This window comes from Osmia lignaria, chromosome 9 (assembly GCF_051020975.1).
Source record: "Osmia lignaria lignaria isolate PbOS001 chromosome 9, iyOsmLign1, whole genome shotgun sequence".
In the NCBI taxonomy this organism is placed as follows: Eukaryota; Metazoa; Arthropoda; class Insecta; order Hymenoptera; family Megachilidae; genus Osmia; species Osmia lignaria.
This window is the reverse complement of record NC_135040.1, coordinates 2,675,338-2,693,124: the sequence shown is the minus strand read 5'-3', so window position 1 is coordinate 2,693,124 and position 17,787 is coordinate 2,675,338. Positions and strand designations below refer to the sequence as shown.

General features: G+C 33.1%; 1 protein-coding gene across 1 annotated transcript in view; it reads right to left on the bottom strand.

The window, feature by feature from the left end:
* Positions 1 to 1,762: 1,762 nt before the first annotated feature.
* LOC117604310 (uncharacterized) overlaps positions 1,763 to 17,787 on the bottom strand; it is a 247,136-nt gene continuing 231,111 nt past the window's right edge. The window contains exon 6 of the mRNA XM_034324642.2: positions 1,763 to 6,338. Coding sequence (XP_034180533.1) covers positions 6,253 to 6,338 — 86 coding nt within the window. The 3' untranslated portion in view covers positions 1,763 to 6,252. The remainder of the gene's footprint in view (positions 6,339 to 17,787) is intronic.

Below are 17,787 nucleotides of genomic sequence, written 5' to 3'. Positions count from 1 at the left end.
TAATTTCTGGATCAATAACTCAAATTTATAAAACATACCAGGATAATTCAATTAAAATTGCAAAATTGAATTTGTTATCAAAAGGCCTTTATACATTGGAAAAATGATATATAAAAAAATAATTGAAAACTTAAAAAATGAAAATGAAAGAAATCTAAAATTAAGTTTGAATTCTTGCTATTTCAGCATTAAATTATCTAAAATCTTTGATTGGAAAAATAGTTTTAAAAATTATAAAGTTAGAGCATTTTTATATTCAAAGTATTCATATCGCAAAATTATACGTAAAAAAATGTATATTTTACTATTTTCTTGCTCTATTTCTTTGCTGGAGAAAACATTTACTAACAAGTTAGCACTGGGATCTACCGAAAACATTCGAGAGTTGTGTGTAACTGTAATCCCCGCGGAAGGTGGGTCGTGGCGGTAGATGAAAGATACAATTGTACAAACGAGGGCAGAATTTACGAAATGGCGTGTGGTGCTAACACAGCTCTGCTCTGCTGGTTAATATAACAAAAAGACCAATTATATTATGCATCCCATGCTCAAGCTATTTCAGCGAAAACTACTTCTCTCTTTAACGAAATAAATGGTTTCTCACAATTTACCTGGAAACAAAAACATACCAGGGACAAATGACAAAATATCTGCCTCTTCAATATATGAAAATTTATCTTACGATAAACAATATAACAAACGAAATATGAAATATCAGAATGGTACAAAATATGCGAATTAATGAACAATTTTTTTTACTAATTATCTATGAATTTTACAATAATTAAAATTTTATTCGTAGAATATGAAAACTTCAATGCTTGAATATACCAATTACAATGGAAAATCAATTATGAAATAGATAATTTTGTTCTACTTTTGTTAGATACTATGGAAAAATAATATAAATTTTTTAATATTCTGAGAGAAATATTAGCAAAAAGAATATATAAAAATATATAAAAAAGTAACCTTAGAAGAAAGTCTTCTGTCCACTTAATTAATATTTTATGCTCCTCCTCCTGATTGCTGCCGTCCAATGCATCGGGTATCCGATCTATCAGGTCGGGTCGAAATAAGTCGGGCTAGCTCGAACGAAGCCCCAATATATGCATTCATTTGAGTAGCCCGACTTCTTCCGAGCTGACCCGAAAGAACTGGGCTACTGAAGAGAACGCGTGTGTCGGGTGATCGCCCGAGTACGCCCGACTTTTTCCGAACTGACCCGAAAGATTCGAGTTACGCGAGTGGACATAATGTATCGGGTAGCTGCCGAGTCCACTCGACTTTTTCCGATCCGCCCCGACCGAACCCGACCCGAAAGAACTGGGCTACTCGAATGAACGCGTGTGTCGGGTGATCGCTCGAGTTCGCCCGATTTCTCCCGAACTAACCCGAGTCTGTTCGATTTCTTCCGACCCGACCCGAGCCGACAGTGCTCGATTTCTTCCGACTTGACCCGAGACTACTCAATTTCTTTCGACCCGACCCAAGCCGACTGTGCTCGATTTCTTCCGACCTGACCCGAGTCTGCTCGACTTCTTTCGACCCGCCCCGAGCCCGACATATCAACTGCCCGCACACGCCTACTACATGTTGACATAAGTGTATTAAAAAATGTGCAATCCAGCACGCAATATCGAGTGATAAGACCTTCAGCATCTGAAGCATCCATAAGGAAATGTGTTACGAATTAACACCACTTTATCTCGTTTGACGCAACATATGCATCATTTCATTCATCGTTGATGCACCCGCTCCAGAAATAGCTCTTCTTGTACCACTTTCCTCTTCTACAACGGAGTTCACCAGACATCTTCAAAAATGAAATGGAGGCTCGCATAGTGGTAGAAAGGTTTTCGTAACCGCAATTCGGAAGGAAACACGGGGCACGTGGCCGGTTTATAGACACACGAAATCCTTCACGAGTTGCTTTAATAAAAACGGGAACAGGAAGAAGAAACGTGGTGTCTGCGCGTGCATTTTCTTCCTCCATCGATGGATTCAGCGAGCGAGAGCATTCGTATTCTGTAAAACGTTTTCAGCGTAAGAGAAGCCCGATTGTTGACACAATTTATCCGCTGGCAAAGAAGGAAATATTCGTGAGAAGGAAAGGAGTGAGAGCGAGGAGGGATATGTACGTAAGAAAAGCAGCTCGTTCCTGAAAGACACTTTTTCAAAGGCTTGTTGGGTTTCGTTTTACGCAATAATTCGTACCTTTGTATCGTCCATACGCGATATTTAATACAAACTTCAACGTAACTTAAAATTACACTTATTACTTTGATTCGTTCTCGCTATACCTATATCTAAGGTTATACAGGGTGTTTCTTTACGTTTACGTCATCGTTCGGTATATTTTTTCCTCGCTGTGTTTTCTTTTTTCATTTCCAAACGAAACTTGCGAGATTGCACGACGTTCATTAAAAATACTTTGTTTTTATTCGCAATGGTAGGTGTACAGAGTGATTAAAAAATGCGTCTTTAAACCTTGGGAAAGGAGAAAGCTAATAAATATTAGACTATGATTTTTACATTGTTTAAATAGAAGGGACTGCAATGTTTTGTCCTCTTTTAATTAAAGGTGCAATTTTAGTTCCGTTTTCTTAATTTACATCAATTCATTGCCTTTTATTCGAAGCACGGACAAAACTTCTCAGTCAACCCTTTTGGGAATAATATATTTATATAGGTATTTAAAGAAGATTATCACGATGATTTACAAATTTATATACACATTCAGCAAATATCTTCTTATGATGCTGATATAAATGAAAATTTTCAGTATAGATATTATAGATTTACAGTGTATGCTATAGAGGAATAAAAATATTATTTAATTTTGCTTAAATGAAAAATTGAACGCGGGTACAGTATCGAGTATGGAGACCTCTCTAGAGAAAAGCCCAATCACTAAATCAATAATAATTTAAATTTTAGTTTCTAGACCGTGTTATTAATATTTTTTAGTTTTATATTAAATTTTAGTAATTAACAAATATATTAATATTTCCTAAATTATTCTTAATATTAATGTTTCTAAAATTAAAATTTTGAGCTTTTATGAGTTTTTAATTAGTTTTAAATTTTCGAGGTTTTTATGAATAGCAAATAATGGAGTCTATTTCCCCTATACCACCATTTTCCCTAGAGAGCCCAATGCTCAATACTGTACTCTACAACCAAAATATCAATTTATCATATCTATCAATGTTCTAAATTTTGAACTTGAATTTTTTCAACTGAAACCACGTTAAACTATCAAAAATCACATACAAAGGTATCAATATGACAAACTAATTAAAAATCTGAAAAAGTCTGCGTATCAGAGTTCCGTTCACTCGGACACATTTTTTAACCATTCCGTCGATTAAACAATAAAGATTACGCTTTACTCCCGTAGAAATAAATCGAGTTACAGCTAAACCTTGTTCGTCAAGCTCCTATCGATCATTACGCGTTTCTCAAGCAAATTCCCTCCGACGAACGCGTAAGTACGTTCCTCGCGGATACCTCGTCCCGCGGGTACTCTCGCACGGAAACCGGAAACTGTATCATTTCCACCGTCACCAGAAGAGGGAGAAGAAAAGTTAAGTTCCATCGTATCTCTCTGATTGTTGGAGATGGTCCGCGAACAATGGCGGAGTAAGATACAAGATAAAATGACATAGAGCACGGTGTGACAGGTATCTTCAAACACATGGCATGGACATCTGATCGCGTCCTTGAATTGGAGGATGAAATACGGATGCGAATTGAAGTGGGAACTGTTCGTCGTTGTCTGGAACTTAACGTATCTAGAGCGACTCCCTGTGACACCGATTATGTGCTACGCGGGCGTTCGTCAATGTGTCCGGAAGAGAATGTGTGACGGGAAACGATGATCCTTCGGGGTGTTAACGTGTGTAGGTGTGCTCTATTGGAAATGTCGCGCACTGGAAGCTATTAGACCGTTGTATATCCAATAGATATACATAAGATTATTAGAACGTTGAAATATGTACATAAAGTTTAAAGATAGGATTTGATGATATGAAAGTATCAAAAAATAGAACTTATATGCTAATTGTAGTAATTGAAGAATAATGGTGTAAGAGTTATTGGTTGTACCAGATCTATTTATCTTAGAAACTGGAAATTAATTGGGTAAGTAATTATCATTTTATGGAACTTTGAATTGAATGCATCTAATCTAGCTTAATCTGTATTACGAATTTTGTCAAAGCATAATTATCTGTTTGAAGAGTTAATAATTGGTAATTAGAGGTAGAGGGCTTACAGGGTTAATTGATAACATAAAAGTATCACAAAATAGCACCTATGCCATCTCAATTTAAAGCTCAAAATTTAATGAAAATTACGACATAAATGTTTCATCAATATTCTAATTACAATCAGTTAGCTCTCCTTTAGAATAAATAATGAATCAACCAGTTTATAGCTTTGTATTGTCTATCAGTGAATATCCAATTTTCAATCACTTATGTTAAAATGATGAAAAAGTATGTTTTGGTTTGTTTTTGATTGATAATGAAATATTTTGTAAATATAGGAATTAGAGGAAGAGAAGGTTATCACCATTATCTAATATGCAGTAATCTAAATATATAAGAATTTAATATTATATAATTTCAACATAGAAAATATTAATAAGTAATAATTATGTTACTTTGCTTAGAAACATTAAAGTAACATATTGTTATTGCAAAAAGGAAGGCTAATTAATTATTAATACATTAATCGCAGGGGTGGTCACTATTTAAGGAGTTGTTCTACTTCAAAATACTAATCTTCTGGCAGCAAAATTCAAACTATTAGAAGGTATTAAAGAACTAATTAACACATTCTTAAATTTTTTGCATAATTTCTAAATAAGTAATAATGATCCATATACAGGTGGCAGAAAATTCGCAAAGTTCAAAAAATCATTAAGTTATTTCAGTTTAACTTTAACTTTGTTTTTCTTTTCAAAACTTCTAAAGCACATTTTACAAATTTATTATGTAAAGTTACACAGCTATAAAGTTACACCAAAGCTATAACACTTTATTTTAAATACCATGAATAATCTGAACTCAACGAGCTTATGATGGCATAATTTTAGAATCTTAAATGGCAGTTCTTTGTCACATAATATTTCATTTAGTTTAAAAAGATTTTCAAAAATCATATGTTATAAATAAATACATCAAAATATGAAAAAATAAAAGAATTATAACTATTTAACCTTCTTTATAAATTCTGGGTATGCAGTTACTTTAATTTAAAATAGTGACACTTTTCTCTTTTTACTATTTTTGGTACTAATTTTATATAAGGAGTTTAATTACTATGTCGAGGGATGTAATCAGATGTTTACAACTTAAGGGCATAAATTCCTTCGAGGTCCACTACGAATCGATCTAAGGGCTGTTATAAAGAACACATAATTGGTAAATTGGACATTTGATGATGTGACATCTACCATTATTATATAGAATAATAAATGAAAAGTGAGAAGACATGCTAATATTAATAGATATTAATTCGCTTAGTGATTGTAATAAGTGTTCTTTAATTGTCATTGAAGATCCTCGTCTCAAGATCCACACTGCATTACTGTGCATAAAATCTTACAAGGAAATTCGTAAAATAAATTATAAAATAACACCACACTAAATAATTATTTCAAATAAAATGTCCAGAAATTTTCCTGGCCATCGGCAAATATAATACACACGTTAACCTCAGAATCATTTTTCAAAAAATCCTCGAAGGATCATCCGTTTGTTCGCTACTTACCAGACGCGAAATCGTTTGAGCATATTAAATCGAAAACGCCGTTGAACGCATTCGCCTGGAGAGATCCGCGCGTGTGCCGAGTCGGAAAGCGTATCGCGTCAATGTTCCTTAGCCACGGCGGACATTTATCTCCGACAGTCCAGACAAGCGTATCAGTGAACCGTGTGTTAAATTGTGTTGTCGCGTCTCGATCTCGGCGAAACGATCGCAAATTCGGGGACGTACGACGAGGATAACATTAAAGCGACGGCATACGCGATCGTTCCTCGAACAAAAACCGAACCGAGCACGGTGAAAAACACGTAATATCCATGTCGAATTTCAACAATATCTCTTTCTCCCTTTTACGGTTCGATCGTCCCTTAAACTGCCCCTCTATTCCCTTCCACCTTTACTCCTTCGTTTGACTAGTGCGCTGTTTATCGTGCGACGCCCATGAGCTCCCTTTCCGTGGCCTCAAACGTGTCGCGACTATCTCAGAAGCAGCTGGACCGTACACACCGTCAGAATCATCAAACAGGTCGACGTAGAAGCTTCACTTCCGTTATCCGAGGTCACTGTAACAGACATTGCACAACTACGTTATTACGGTCTCTTGTTGTTGCATTTTCGAATAGCTGTTGAACTTTGTCGAAGTTTATTCCCTAGGTAGGTAATCGACTGACAAAATAATTAAAGTTAATTAAACGTGAAAAATAATGATATTCAAATATTGGTGAAATTTTGGAAAAGCTAAATAGAAATAATTGTATTTAAAATTATAGCGAGGTGATTACTTATTATTATTAAAATAAGAAATGTATTACATATTATTAGGAATTTTTTAATTTACCTAATTAGAAATATTAATATTAAATATTAGGCGTACAGTACTGAGCATGGTAGGCTAGGCTACACTTGCCGTAACCAGAGTCCATAACTGCGTCGCGCAGGTTGGAAGGTGGTGGGGGAACGCAGCGAGCTCTCCGCTAATCGCTTTCTACTTCGTTTGGGAGTATCGCCAATCAGGGCGAAGATGCGCACGAAAGGACGAAAACTCGTCTTTTCGCAGTTGTGGACTCTCGTGAAGGCAAGTATAGGGAAAATGACGATGTTCCGGGATTCCCCCACCAGTTGGATTCTTGGGTTCCATCCTCATTGTAGCCCCCTTCCCAAATTCCCATCCGTCGCCGGAGGTGATCCCGAGGAAAGTGACGAAGTAGAGGAAGAGGCTCCATATAATATAGGTCTGTGGTCCCCCACCACTTGCGTATAAACGTTTACGCGGGAAGAATTGAAAATATGAATTAATATTTACTTTGTTATTCGTACTTTTCAGTTATGTACTAAATTCACAATATTAAATATTTACAAATTTATATTATTTTGTTTCTGGATCATTTCTAATATTAATATCGTACAAATTAGGGTTTTGAGAATTTCTGCTTCCCTTGTAACGCCATTTTCCCTAGGGAAACCTACTGTGTTCGACACTGTACAAATTAATTATGGCTTCTTAATTACAAAAGGATATGATAACAATAATTGTTAGGACGTTGATAGGTCCTGAGTATTTGCACGGAGTGCCGTCTATGGATTGTGGAAGGACCACCCAAGTTGGATCGGCTTGGGACCGATAATAATTATGTCGATAGTATTTTGAACTATTTAATCGTAATTAATGGTGGTGTGTGTGTGTGTGTGTGTTACAATGTGTAGATTGAAATTTGTTACACTTGAGGAAATTCTGTGTATCTATGTCTACGTTCTATATGTACTGTGCTCTGTCTAAGAAAATCTGCCTTCGAGCCACTTGACGTCGATTATATAGGCACAGTTCTTCCCTTCCAGTACGCCCTTGGCGTGGTAGATCCTGGAAGGGGAATGTGCCCTTCGTACGGGGAAGGAAATGCAAGTTGTTCTGGGTTTTCCAGAAATCGCACGTGGTTCCTCTAGGTCAACGTGCCCCTTTTGTCGTCGCGGCAGAGTTACCCTTCGGGTCTTTCTAAATATTCTGAGCTCTGCCAGGTACCGTTAAACCTCTGGCAAGCATATGGCAAGGGAAAACTATCGAATGCAAAAAATACCTATTTCTAAACTCGCCATGCCATAAACCGCGCCTATTCTAACAATAATGATTATCCTAATAATTAAAATTACCGTAACTTTTTAAGAATAAATCTTCAACTAAAAAAAAAGAGAGGTACAGATCTAATGAAATATTGTAGAAATAATAAATAAAAATAAAATACATTTTTAAAGAAACACGGAGACAAATAATTTAGCAATATAATGATTTAAATATTTAAACTAAAATTTTCATTTTATATCCCAAAATACCAAGATAACAAAATGTCAATAGCATACAAGGTGTCCTCTTTCTCACATAATAAGGAACATGTTAACTAATGACATATTAGAAAATCTATGTGCAGAAATCTAATAAAGAATATCTTGCCTAATAATTGAAATATTTCACCTAGTACTAAATATTTTAGCAATATACAAAATCTTTTTTTAATCAATAATAAATCAAGAAACTTATTTACATATGTATGTACAGTTAATGATAGCTATCAAAAATGTTTAATAGTAGTTGTAATACAATAATTCTGGTAAGTAATAATTATCGGCCTGTTACGCCTTTATTTGACTATGTATAATCGTACGATTTACACGTATAAGAGGATTCGTTAGGTAGAATTCTGGATCCGATTTAGTGAATCCTGGAACCGATAGTACGAGAATAATGCCCGTCTGTTGCGAAGTTTCGGTGAAATTTAATGAATAGATATCACGTTCATCGATACACGTATCAGTGGTAATTGGTGGATTTTCATTTGGACAGCACAGCTGTGTGTTATTGACTGCAAATTCGATGCATGCACAAACTGAACGAGGTATCTGGTATTCTGGTGGTAACAGCAGACGTTCCAATGAATGCAGGGGATACAGGCTTAAAGTATCGTTATGTCAAGATACACGGTGCGATGACGTTTCAAAGTTACCGTATCTAATCCTTCCCTGATAATACAAATGGTCCCGAACCTGTTCCCCGATACATTTCCAAATATCTAGCCCTAGATCCATCGTCAAACGAGCTTAGGCAATAGAACAATGAAACTACGGTCAATTATACATTTCGCATAGGAAAATTTCAATACAAAAAATATTTTACTGTTTTAGAAATTTATTTAAGCAAAATTATTTAACCTTCATATTTAAAAAAAAGAGAAATATAAAAGTTTCATAACATATCACTTCATGTAGCAGATTTGATAAGTAATTAATGAAATCAATAAAAATTGATTCTTTAAATAATCAAATTTATCAGATATCTTCAATTTTCTTTTACTTTTCACGCTATTCTTTCTCCTCCTTATTTTTCCGTTATATTATCGATCGTAACAAATTGTTCGATTTCACAGGCTTCCTGCAAATCGACGCTCCTTACGTCGTCCATTTCGATAATGAGATCGGCCTTCGTCCAAATATTGAAATGTAATAAAATTTCTTACTGGAGCGGAAAGTTTCGCAAGGGACTGCATTAAATGGAACGCCAATAGATTTTGTGCTCCTTTGTGCCGTACTCCTTCGGCCGAGGGAAAAGTCAATTTCGTAAAAACAATTCTGTCGACCACGGGCCAGGGAGTAATACGTACGAATCAACGGACCCGCCAGCAGCCTGTAAAAGACCTGGCGTGAACGAAATGAAATTACCACGGCTGCAGAACCGAACGAATTCCTGTAACGTCGATATACCGGGGATTTGATGGAAAAAGGAACAGAAAGGAACGGGATCGACGGCTTTCAAATTAGAAAAAGAACCAGTTCCTCCTTCGACGTATCAATTCTTCAGTTAATTATAGGCGTTTTCTCTTTTTCAATGAAACAGAGGGGCGTGTTAATTCTTGAAATGTTATTCTTCAACTGTTAGGTAGAACGGCTGTTCTGCTTTGATATTTTCTTATTTTATATTGCAATTACATTGTTTGAAAGTTCATTCTATATAACTCCAAATTGTAAATTGTTTTCAGAGATATTTGTACTTCTAAATCATAAAAAAAGGCTACATATATATAGGTTTGTGGCCTCCCACCACTTGCGCATAAGCGTTTACGCGGGAGGAGTTGAATTGATATTCGTTTATTATAATAATAATATAATAATAATTAAAAATTATATCATTTTATTTTTAAATCATTTTTAATAATAGATTTTGAGAATTCCTTCATCCCCTATATCGCCATTTTCCCTATGGAAGTCTGATTTGATATAGATCTATAAATAGTCATCCAAGCCTGTAAATAATCTAGGTTAAAAAAAGGTAATCAAATATTATGAATGTTTAATCATGTTTCCCTTGAAAATCATATTAGTTAATTTCTCATTATTATATTCTAAAATTCAACGTGATATTTAATTACTATTCATTATTAACATGAAACATCATTTTATAAATGAATTAATATTAGATTTCTACATATAAAGTGGTGTATTTTAAAAACTCTGACACGATTAGATGACATAAACGTACAACAAAATAGTACATATACATAGTATCTGAATTTTAGGTATAAAGTTTGATGAAAACAACTATAAAAATCTTTCAATAACGTTCTTAATATAAAATAGCTGGCTAACATTTTATAGTTACAGTAAATAATGACCAATTTTGCAACATATAAATTCTAATAGAATTTGATGACATAAAAGTACCGCAAAATAGCACTTATAGTATATCAATTTGAAGCTTAAGGTTTGATGAAAAATAACTGCGTAAACGTTTTATCAATATTTTTAACTCGTTAAATACTGCAGTGAAAATAGTCCTGTGTAGTATAGTATACTATAATTTCAATTATTATGTGTACGGTCGTTCCATTTTTCAATTTAATCTTTCTATTCACTTTTTGATATACTGACATTCATTTTTTGATTCTCTAAAAATTCTTTCAACAGTAGAACTACATACAGTAATTTTTCAAATTATAGTTTTTAGATTTTTTGGTTTAAGTTGCAGAAATTAAAATGTCTTTACTGAAATGTATTTTTGTAAAAATAAAAATTTAATTCATTTCAAAATATAATTTTGTTACAATAACGATATGATAATTTATTTTCATCCTCTCATTTGTCCAACTTGTTTTTCATTTTAAAGTGAATTAATTGTTAAGTAATCTAAAAAACGCTTAAATTCTTAATTAAACTTTTTCTGAAATTTATATTAGAAAACTTATTTTAAATTTTAAACAAATTATGTAATATTTGTAAAATGAAGGACAGGAATGACGTGAATTAATATAAAGTTAAAATAATATTATGTGCGAGTAATTTAATCAATGTTAGACTGAAAATAATTAATGTTCAACTTGCTTGGAGTGGTAATTACAACAACTTGTAAATTACAGGAATAGCGGGGTAAATTTTGCGTGAAAATTTCCATACGATGGCTCATTCTACATACAACACTTAAATAATTATTATTATCGTTTATAAATATTTCTTAATTAATAATTTATTGAATATATAATCTGTACTATTTACAGTATTAGTTCCATCAAGATAAATAAAATAATAATTTATAGAAGTATATTAAAAATTAGATTATCTAACTGAATCTTAATTAATGAGCCTCTAATGACCCATGGAGAGAACCTCAATTTTAATTTAATTTTGTATTTCATACTATTTTCATTTTCTAAACGTCAGATTGTTCCTTTAAAAATTATTGTTCCAATATATAATTCCTTTAAAAAATATACAATTAACTTTAGGTTAATATCTTTGTACCTGTTTTATACGTTTTGATCACGATTGACCCAGACCCCACTGTTCGATGGATAATTAAATTTTAAATAGCTATAATTTTTTAAAAAGTATCAATGAAATCATTTAGCATTTTTGTTTCTGACAATAAAGCTTATTTTTCTGAATTTATAATTTTGTTAGAACGAAATTTGTGATTATAAAAAAATATATATTTTATTCTGAAGTCTTTAAATAATGATGAGTAAAATGTAACTTGTATTTTGCGTGCGCAGGTCGAAAATAATTATAAACATAATTTTATGTGCAGGGAGACATTTCATCTCAATTCTAGATCTCTTGCAAATATGAAAATCCCAGGAATAAACGCAAAAATTGATGCTTCGCCATAGAAAAAGCGAACGTTGAACATTGAAAATTTATCGGTAAAATCCGGTATTCCGTTTCGCATTAACTCTGCAAATTTTTTCCTTTGGAAACATCGAACATGTTTGCAATTACATAAACGTCAAATTTTTTCCTTTGGAAACATCGAACATGTTTGCAATTACATAAGCGTCAAATCGAAACTGTGGATTTCATTGAAAAACTCAAAGTAGAATAATTAAAAAAAATTGACAGAAACAGTGAACAAAATTTAGCAGCGAAACGATCATAAATTTTTTCGCGAAATCCGTTTAAACTCAATTTTCCTTCGAGTTGCATATTTCGGTTGGAGAAAAAAAGGAAATTCCGCATTCTTCTCAGAGAGCTGAGGGAAAATATGACAAAACGGAAATTTTTCGAGCGACACTGAATAAAATTTTCCACGACCAGTCGACGAGTGAATTGTTGGCGCAATGTATAAAAATACGATATACATGGAAAGGAAGCTTGTAACATTGCTGTATGGGTTTCCGGTAAGAGGTTTCTAGTGGAATTCAAGTGACCATGCTTTCTGAGAAGTGTATGAGGCTTAAGCTGCAGGGAAATCCGGAGAGTTCTTGATATAAAAACTCTCCAGTCAACTTCATGAGCCGACATTCTAAAGTTCGTGACACGAGTACTCGAAAGTTTCGCAGAAACGATTTACATAGAATATAGGGTAAAAGACGTTGTTGTCATTGCGCGTGTTGCCCTTCGGAGCCCTCGAAATTTTGCGGGACTCGAAAATTATGGGGATGAAAAAAGAAGGTGACGTTAGTCGGTGTTGTTGGACGTAAAACTTTGCAAATTACACGGGATTAAGCCCGAAATGAGATTCACGGAATGAAACCGGCTTACAATTTCCGTCCCAGCATAATGCAGCGAGAAGCGCCATTGCCTTTCTTTTCTTTCTGTATAGTTTTTTTCAAATTGCCTCGACTGTTGCATTTTTAGCAGTCATATGGTGGCTAATACAAGAAGAAAATTAACTTCTTGTAATAGGATGAAAGTATGGAATACAAATAATAAGCAGAGCTGTCCTTAGAAATTGAGGGGTCCAGGTCAAAGGCGAGATTATTGAAAATATTTCATTAGAAACAGAACACTTTAAATTCTATTGCTGATTAAAATATATATCATAATTCGGATACTTTATATTTGTCATTTATTGCGAAATTTAATGATAACGTAACTAGAATTTTATTCTATGGTAGGTCAGATCTCTAGGAAAAGTCATTTTAGAATTAGAATTCTGGAATTTTTGAACTTTTAAATTCCGGAGTTTTGGTAATCTGATGTGAAATCTTAAAATTCTGAAATTTTGAAAACCTGGAATGTTTGAATTCCGAAATTCTGAAATTTTAAAATGCTGAAATTTTAGAATAGTGAGGGGGTCAATTCAAATTTGGGGATGAAGGGCTATCCCGGTCTCTACTTACAATTAGTTACGTCAATGAATCATAAGTGGACCTAGGGTAAGTGGGGGGTCCCTGGTAATAATAGTAATAAAATATTTCTTTTCCTCAATTTCACTTATCGAAAGAAAGCTTAAAATTACATTTAAAAAAATATAAGGCAGCTTAAAGAAAAATTATTAAAATTAATACTAATTAATTAATATTACTATTCCTAATTACTATTTTGAATTTGAATATTTTCCCCCGCTTCTATGTACTCGAAAAGTGGCGAGAGAATATAATAACAATAACAACTAAATAAATAAAAGAATCAGTTAAAAAAAGCATGAGATTAATTTGTTATGAAATTATTAATACAAAAATTTTAAATAGATATAATTTAAAAATTTGTAAAACCTGAAATTTAGTTTGCACTCATATTTCTATATAAATTCTGATTATTTGCAATATCTTTTGAAAACCTTTAAATAATAAACCATTATGCAACCGTTTTTCAATAATAACAAATTTATTATTTCTTTAAAAGTGATCTAATATTTTATTTTGAAATCTTTATTAATTTTCAGATTTGTTTTTACTACATAAAAATATTTCCTTTTGGGTTCAATGTTGAAATTAGATATCAGTGATGAGATTTATCACATAAACCAACAAACCTTCATAATATTATACTGAATGACAAATTAATAGATGTCTAGATCATTTGTGGGACGGAACGCGTAAAAAGGCCGATCAATCACGAGAAGTTATCGTATTAATAAAAGATCGAATTGGCTGAAGAGAAGAAATGTCTCGATTACCTCTGCGATGCGATCAAACGAGAAAATTCTTATATAGATTTTCCTTCGGCTTGACCGCATCGAGGATTCCTTCACGGTCGAGCAGCTCGTAAAAGTGATTCCTTCGATATCCCTGGGCTCATCGGTCAAAATAATCGACGTGAAGACACTTCTGATAATCACGACGCTAAGCATCGTCGATCAATCACACGATAACGTTCTTGGGCGTGCAGCTGAAGCTGCACCACCGTCGACGTGCATTCCTACAACCCATAAACCAGGATATTTTCCTGTCTTCTCGCACCTGATTGCGTCTGGATGGTTGGATATACAAGACGAGGAAAAATTTATAGCACAAATGAGAAAATGATGATATTTCATAAAAAAGAAGTAGCTCATGCAAGTATTCGAAACTGTTAAATGAAATATTTACACATAATGGATTTATATTTTTCAAAATTATATTGCAATTAAAGTAAAATGTAAGACTTTAGAATATATGAATTAAGTTATTAGAAAAAATTCGATACATTTTTATTAACAAAAGAAATATTATTTAACCCTTGAAGCCTGTCTCAATCATGGCCCAAACTTACAAAACATATACTTAATTACTATATTAATTATACATAATTAATACTGGAAGGAACGATAACAATTTGAAATACAAATTAAAATTAAAATTATAAACTCAATATCAATACATAAACTTGTAATTTTAATAATTCAAATTTAATTTATAAATGAATAATTTAAATAAAAAATTGGTGGAATATGGAACATGAACATATATTCAACAATATTCCCATATTCAGTCATTTTAATTTGAGTTCAAAACAAAAGAATGGAAAATTTTATAATTAGGAAAGAAAACAAAAACTCTATTTTAAAATCATCGGTTACACATAATATTAAAAATAGACTTATTAAAAAGAATGAACAAAAAAATTAGTATTGATTCTAGTTTGATAGCCAGGAGCTTCAATCAAAACGCTAAAATAGTTCTTGCCCTGTGATGTAACGGGTTTGGTCCTTTCCTATAGGCATCCCATGGGAGAATGAAGAAGTAGAGAAGGGGACTCTATATGCAGGATGGTCCAGCTTTAAAGTGTCAATCTTGGTCAGTATATTCCATAGGTCTCAAGAAGAAAAAGATTTTATGCAAACATAGGTTCTTTTGCCCTTTATTAAAAAGTTGCCAACAAAAATTCACTAACAATGAGATGAAACAGTGTACACATCAATTTAATACAGTAGTAAATTCCATTTTGAAATGCTGTCAATCTTGCATTTCTAAGGACAATGGCTATTTAGAAAAGAAATATTACTTGTATTTATGAATTTAATATTAGAATAAGTAGCAGCAGTAATAATTAGTATCAAGTAATTAGTAACTTTTAAAAAAAGGGTTAAACAATCTACATGTGTTCATACAACATTTCTTTTTTATTTAGACCTATAAAATATACTGACAAAGTTTGGCACTTTAAATCTGGGATTCCCTATATATAGGCCTATGGCACCCCACCACTTGCGTACAAACTTTTACGCGGGAAGATTTGAATTGATATTTTACAATTATTAATATTTCTCAGTTATATACCAAATTTTTTAATATTTAATAATTAAAAATCATCAAAATTGATATCGTCAAAATTGAGGTTTTGAGAAATCCTGCTTCCCTTATATCGCCATCTTCCCTAGGGAAGCCAGATTTGATCGCGAGTGCGCCTAGCCTTCAAACAGTGGCGATGTAACAACTGCGAATAAAAGGCTTTACAATATTCACAGTGACACAGGGAATAAGCAGGTAGTTACGCACGTAACCGTCGATCCAGAAACCATTAGCGATTTATCGTACGACTGTGAGGACTCGTAAAAGAAGATCGAAAGACGTTCAAACTCTTTCCTTCCCTTTTAGTTGCTCGTCCAATATGGGATCGTCCTACGTGAGATCAGCGTCCGGGGATTCCGGAAGAGATTCGCGAAGCCACTGGAATGAAGGCTCGTTGGAGTGTTAGGGTTGAACGAGAACGACAGAGAACGAAGGATGAAGAAGGAACAGTGTCTTTAAAGGGGTCAAGAGAGAAAAGGGCTAGACGAAGTTTCGAAACGATGCCGAAGAACCCAACAGTCGGCATCTTCTGTAGAGCAAGTTTCTCGACGAGACCGAATCTTACGTGTCCTCCCCCTCTTTCTCCTTCCTCTGCGATTCCATTGGAAAAGAGGGTGGAGGATCTAAAGAGACTTCCACTGTTGCTTGTCGCCCAAGTTCTGCGTGCAAGCCGGATTTTTGCAGAAGAGGTAAACTGAAGAGGGAAGATTCCGGTGTAATATGCTGGGTCGTTGGGACGTTCTCCAAAGGGGTGACTTCATCATTTCCTTCCTAGGTGATCTAATTTCGATTCACTCGAGTTCGTCACGAAAGTTTAAGTTCCGACCCAATTGGACCTCTTGCTTTCTATGGAATGTTGCATTATGCGGAGGTAATTTCACACACGAGTATATCGTTTCTTTACATTTATGAAAAATGGATTAATTAGTTATTTTCAACGTGGCAATTATAAATAGGCTAACATGTAATTCAAAAAATTCATAAATAGGGATGGAATCAAGCTTAATATGATAAATGACGATATTTTCCCATCTAAATTAATTAAGGATCTAAGAATTTGAAAATTTTCGATGATTTTTACTAAACTATGTTTGAGTTTGCATAACATTTGTAAATTAAAACTCCTTTTATTTGCATTTTTTTTTAGAAATGTATATATTGTGTATTAATAATAATAACAAGAAATTAAATCTTTTTAAAAGTATTCTAAGCTTGAATAAATATCAGAAAAGTAAATAAATAAAGAATAATGTGCTCATACTTCAAATATGACAATTTAAACAATTACATTTGGCCGAAGGTTAAAAATTAATTTGTTCAATTAATTTTGCAACATATACATTTAATATTGAAGGATTTTTAGTTTCAGAAATAACTGACTGATAATGATTAATTCATCCAAGCATGTAAACTATGAATACAACATTTTATTATACATATAATCTTTACAATATGTCTAAAATTTGAAATGCAAAAGTAATTTCTGTTTTTCAAAAATATACAATCACAATAACGTTGTAACAAGCTATGGTTGACCCACATACGTACTTTCCCTTCGTATCACGTGAGATATCTCGGTTTACCACTGCATAGTTGATTGCCTATCCCAAATAACTCTGGTTTACCGCTGCATAGCTGAATGTCTATCCCGAAACAACATGATTGTGCGCTAGTCGATGGATTAAAGCTGCACGAACACGGCACTTTGCATTTTCGATACTTAAAAAAAAACAGTAACAATAACTCTACAACAAGCAACGAATATATGTATCAAATTCAATTCAAATCTAAACCATAAAAGTTGAAAAAAAAACTGTAGAAATTTGAATTTACAGGAAACAATAAATTATTATGATTGAAGTTCAATTAGTAGAAAATTCTAAAAAATAATCAACTGTTTTGAACTCAAGTTTGATTAACACCTTTGAAAATCTAAGAATCATTTAGGGTATGATAGGTGTTATTAAGGGTAACTATACTTGATATTGCAATAAAAATAATTATTAATATTCATAATGAAAATAATAATTACAATTTAACC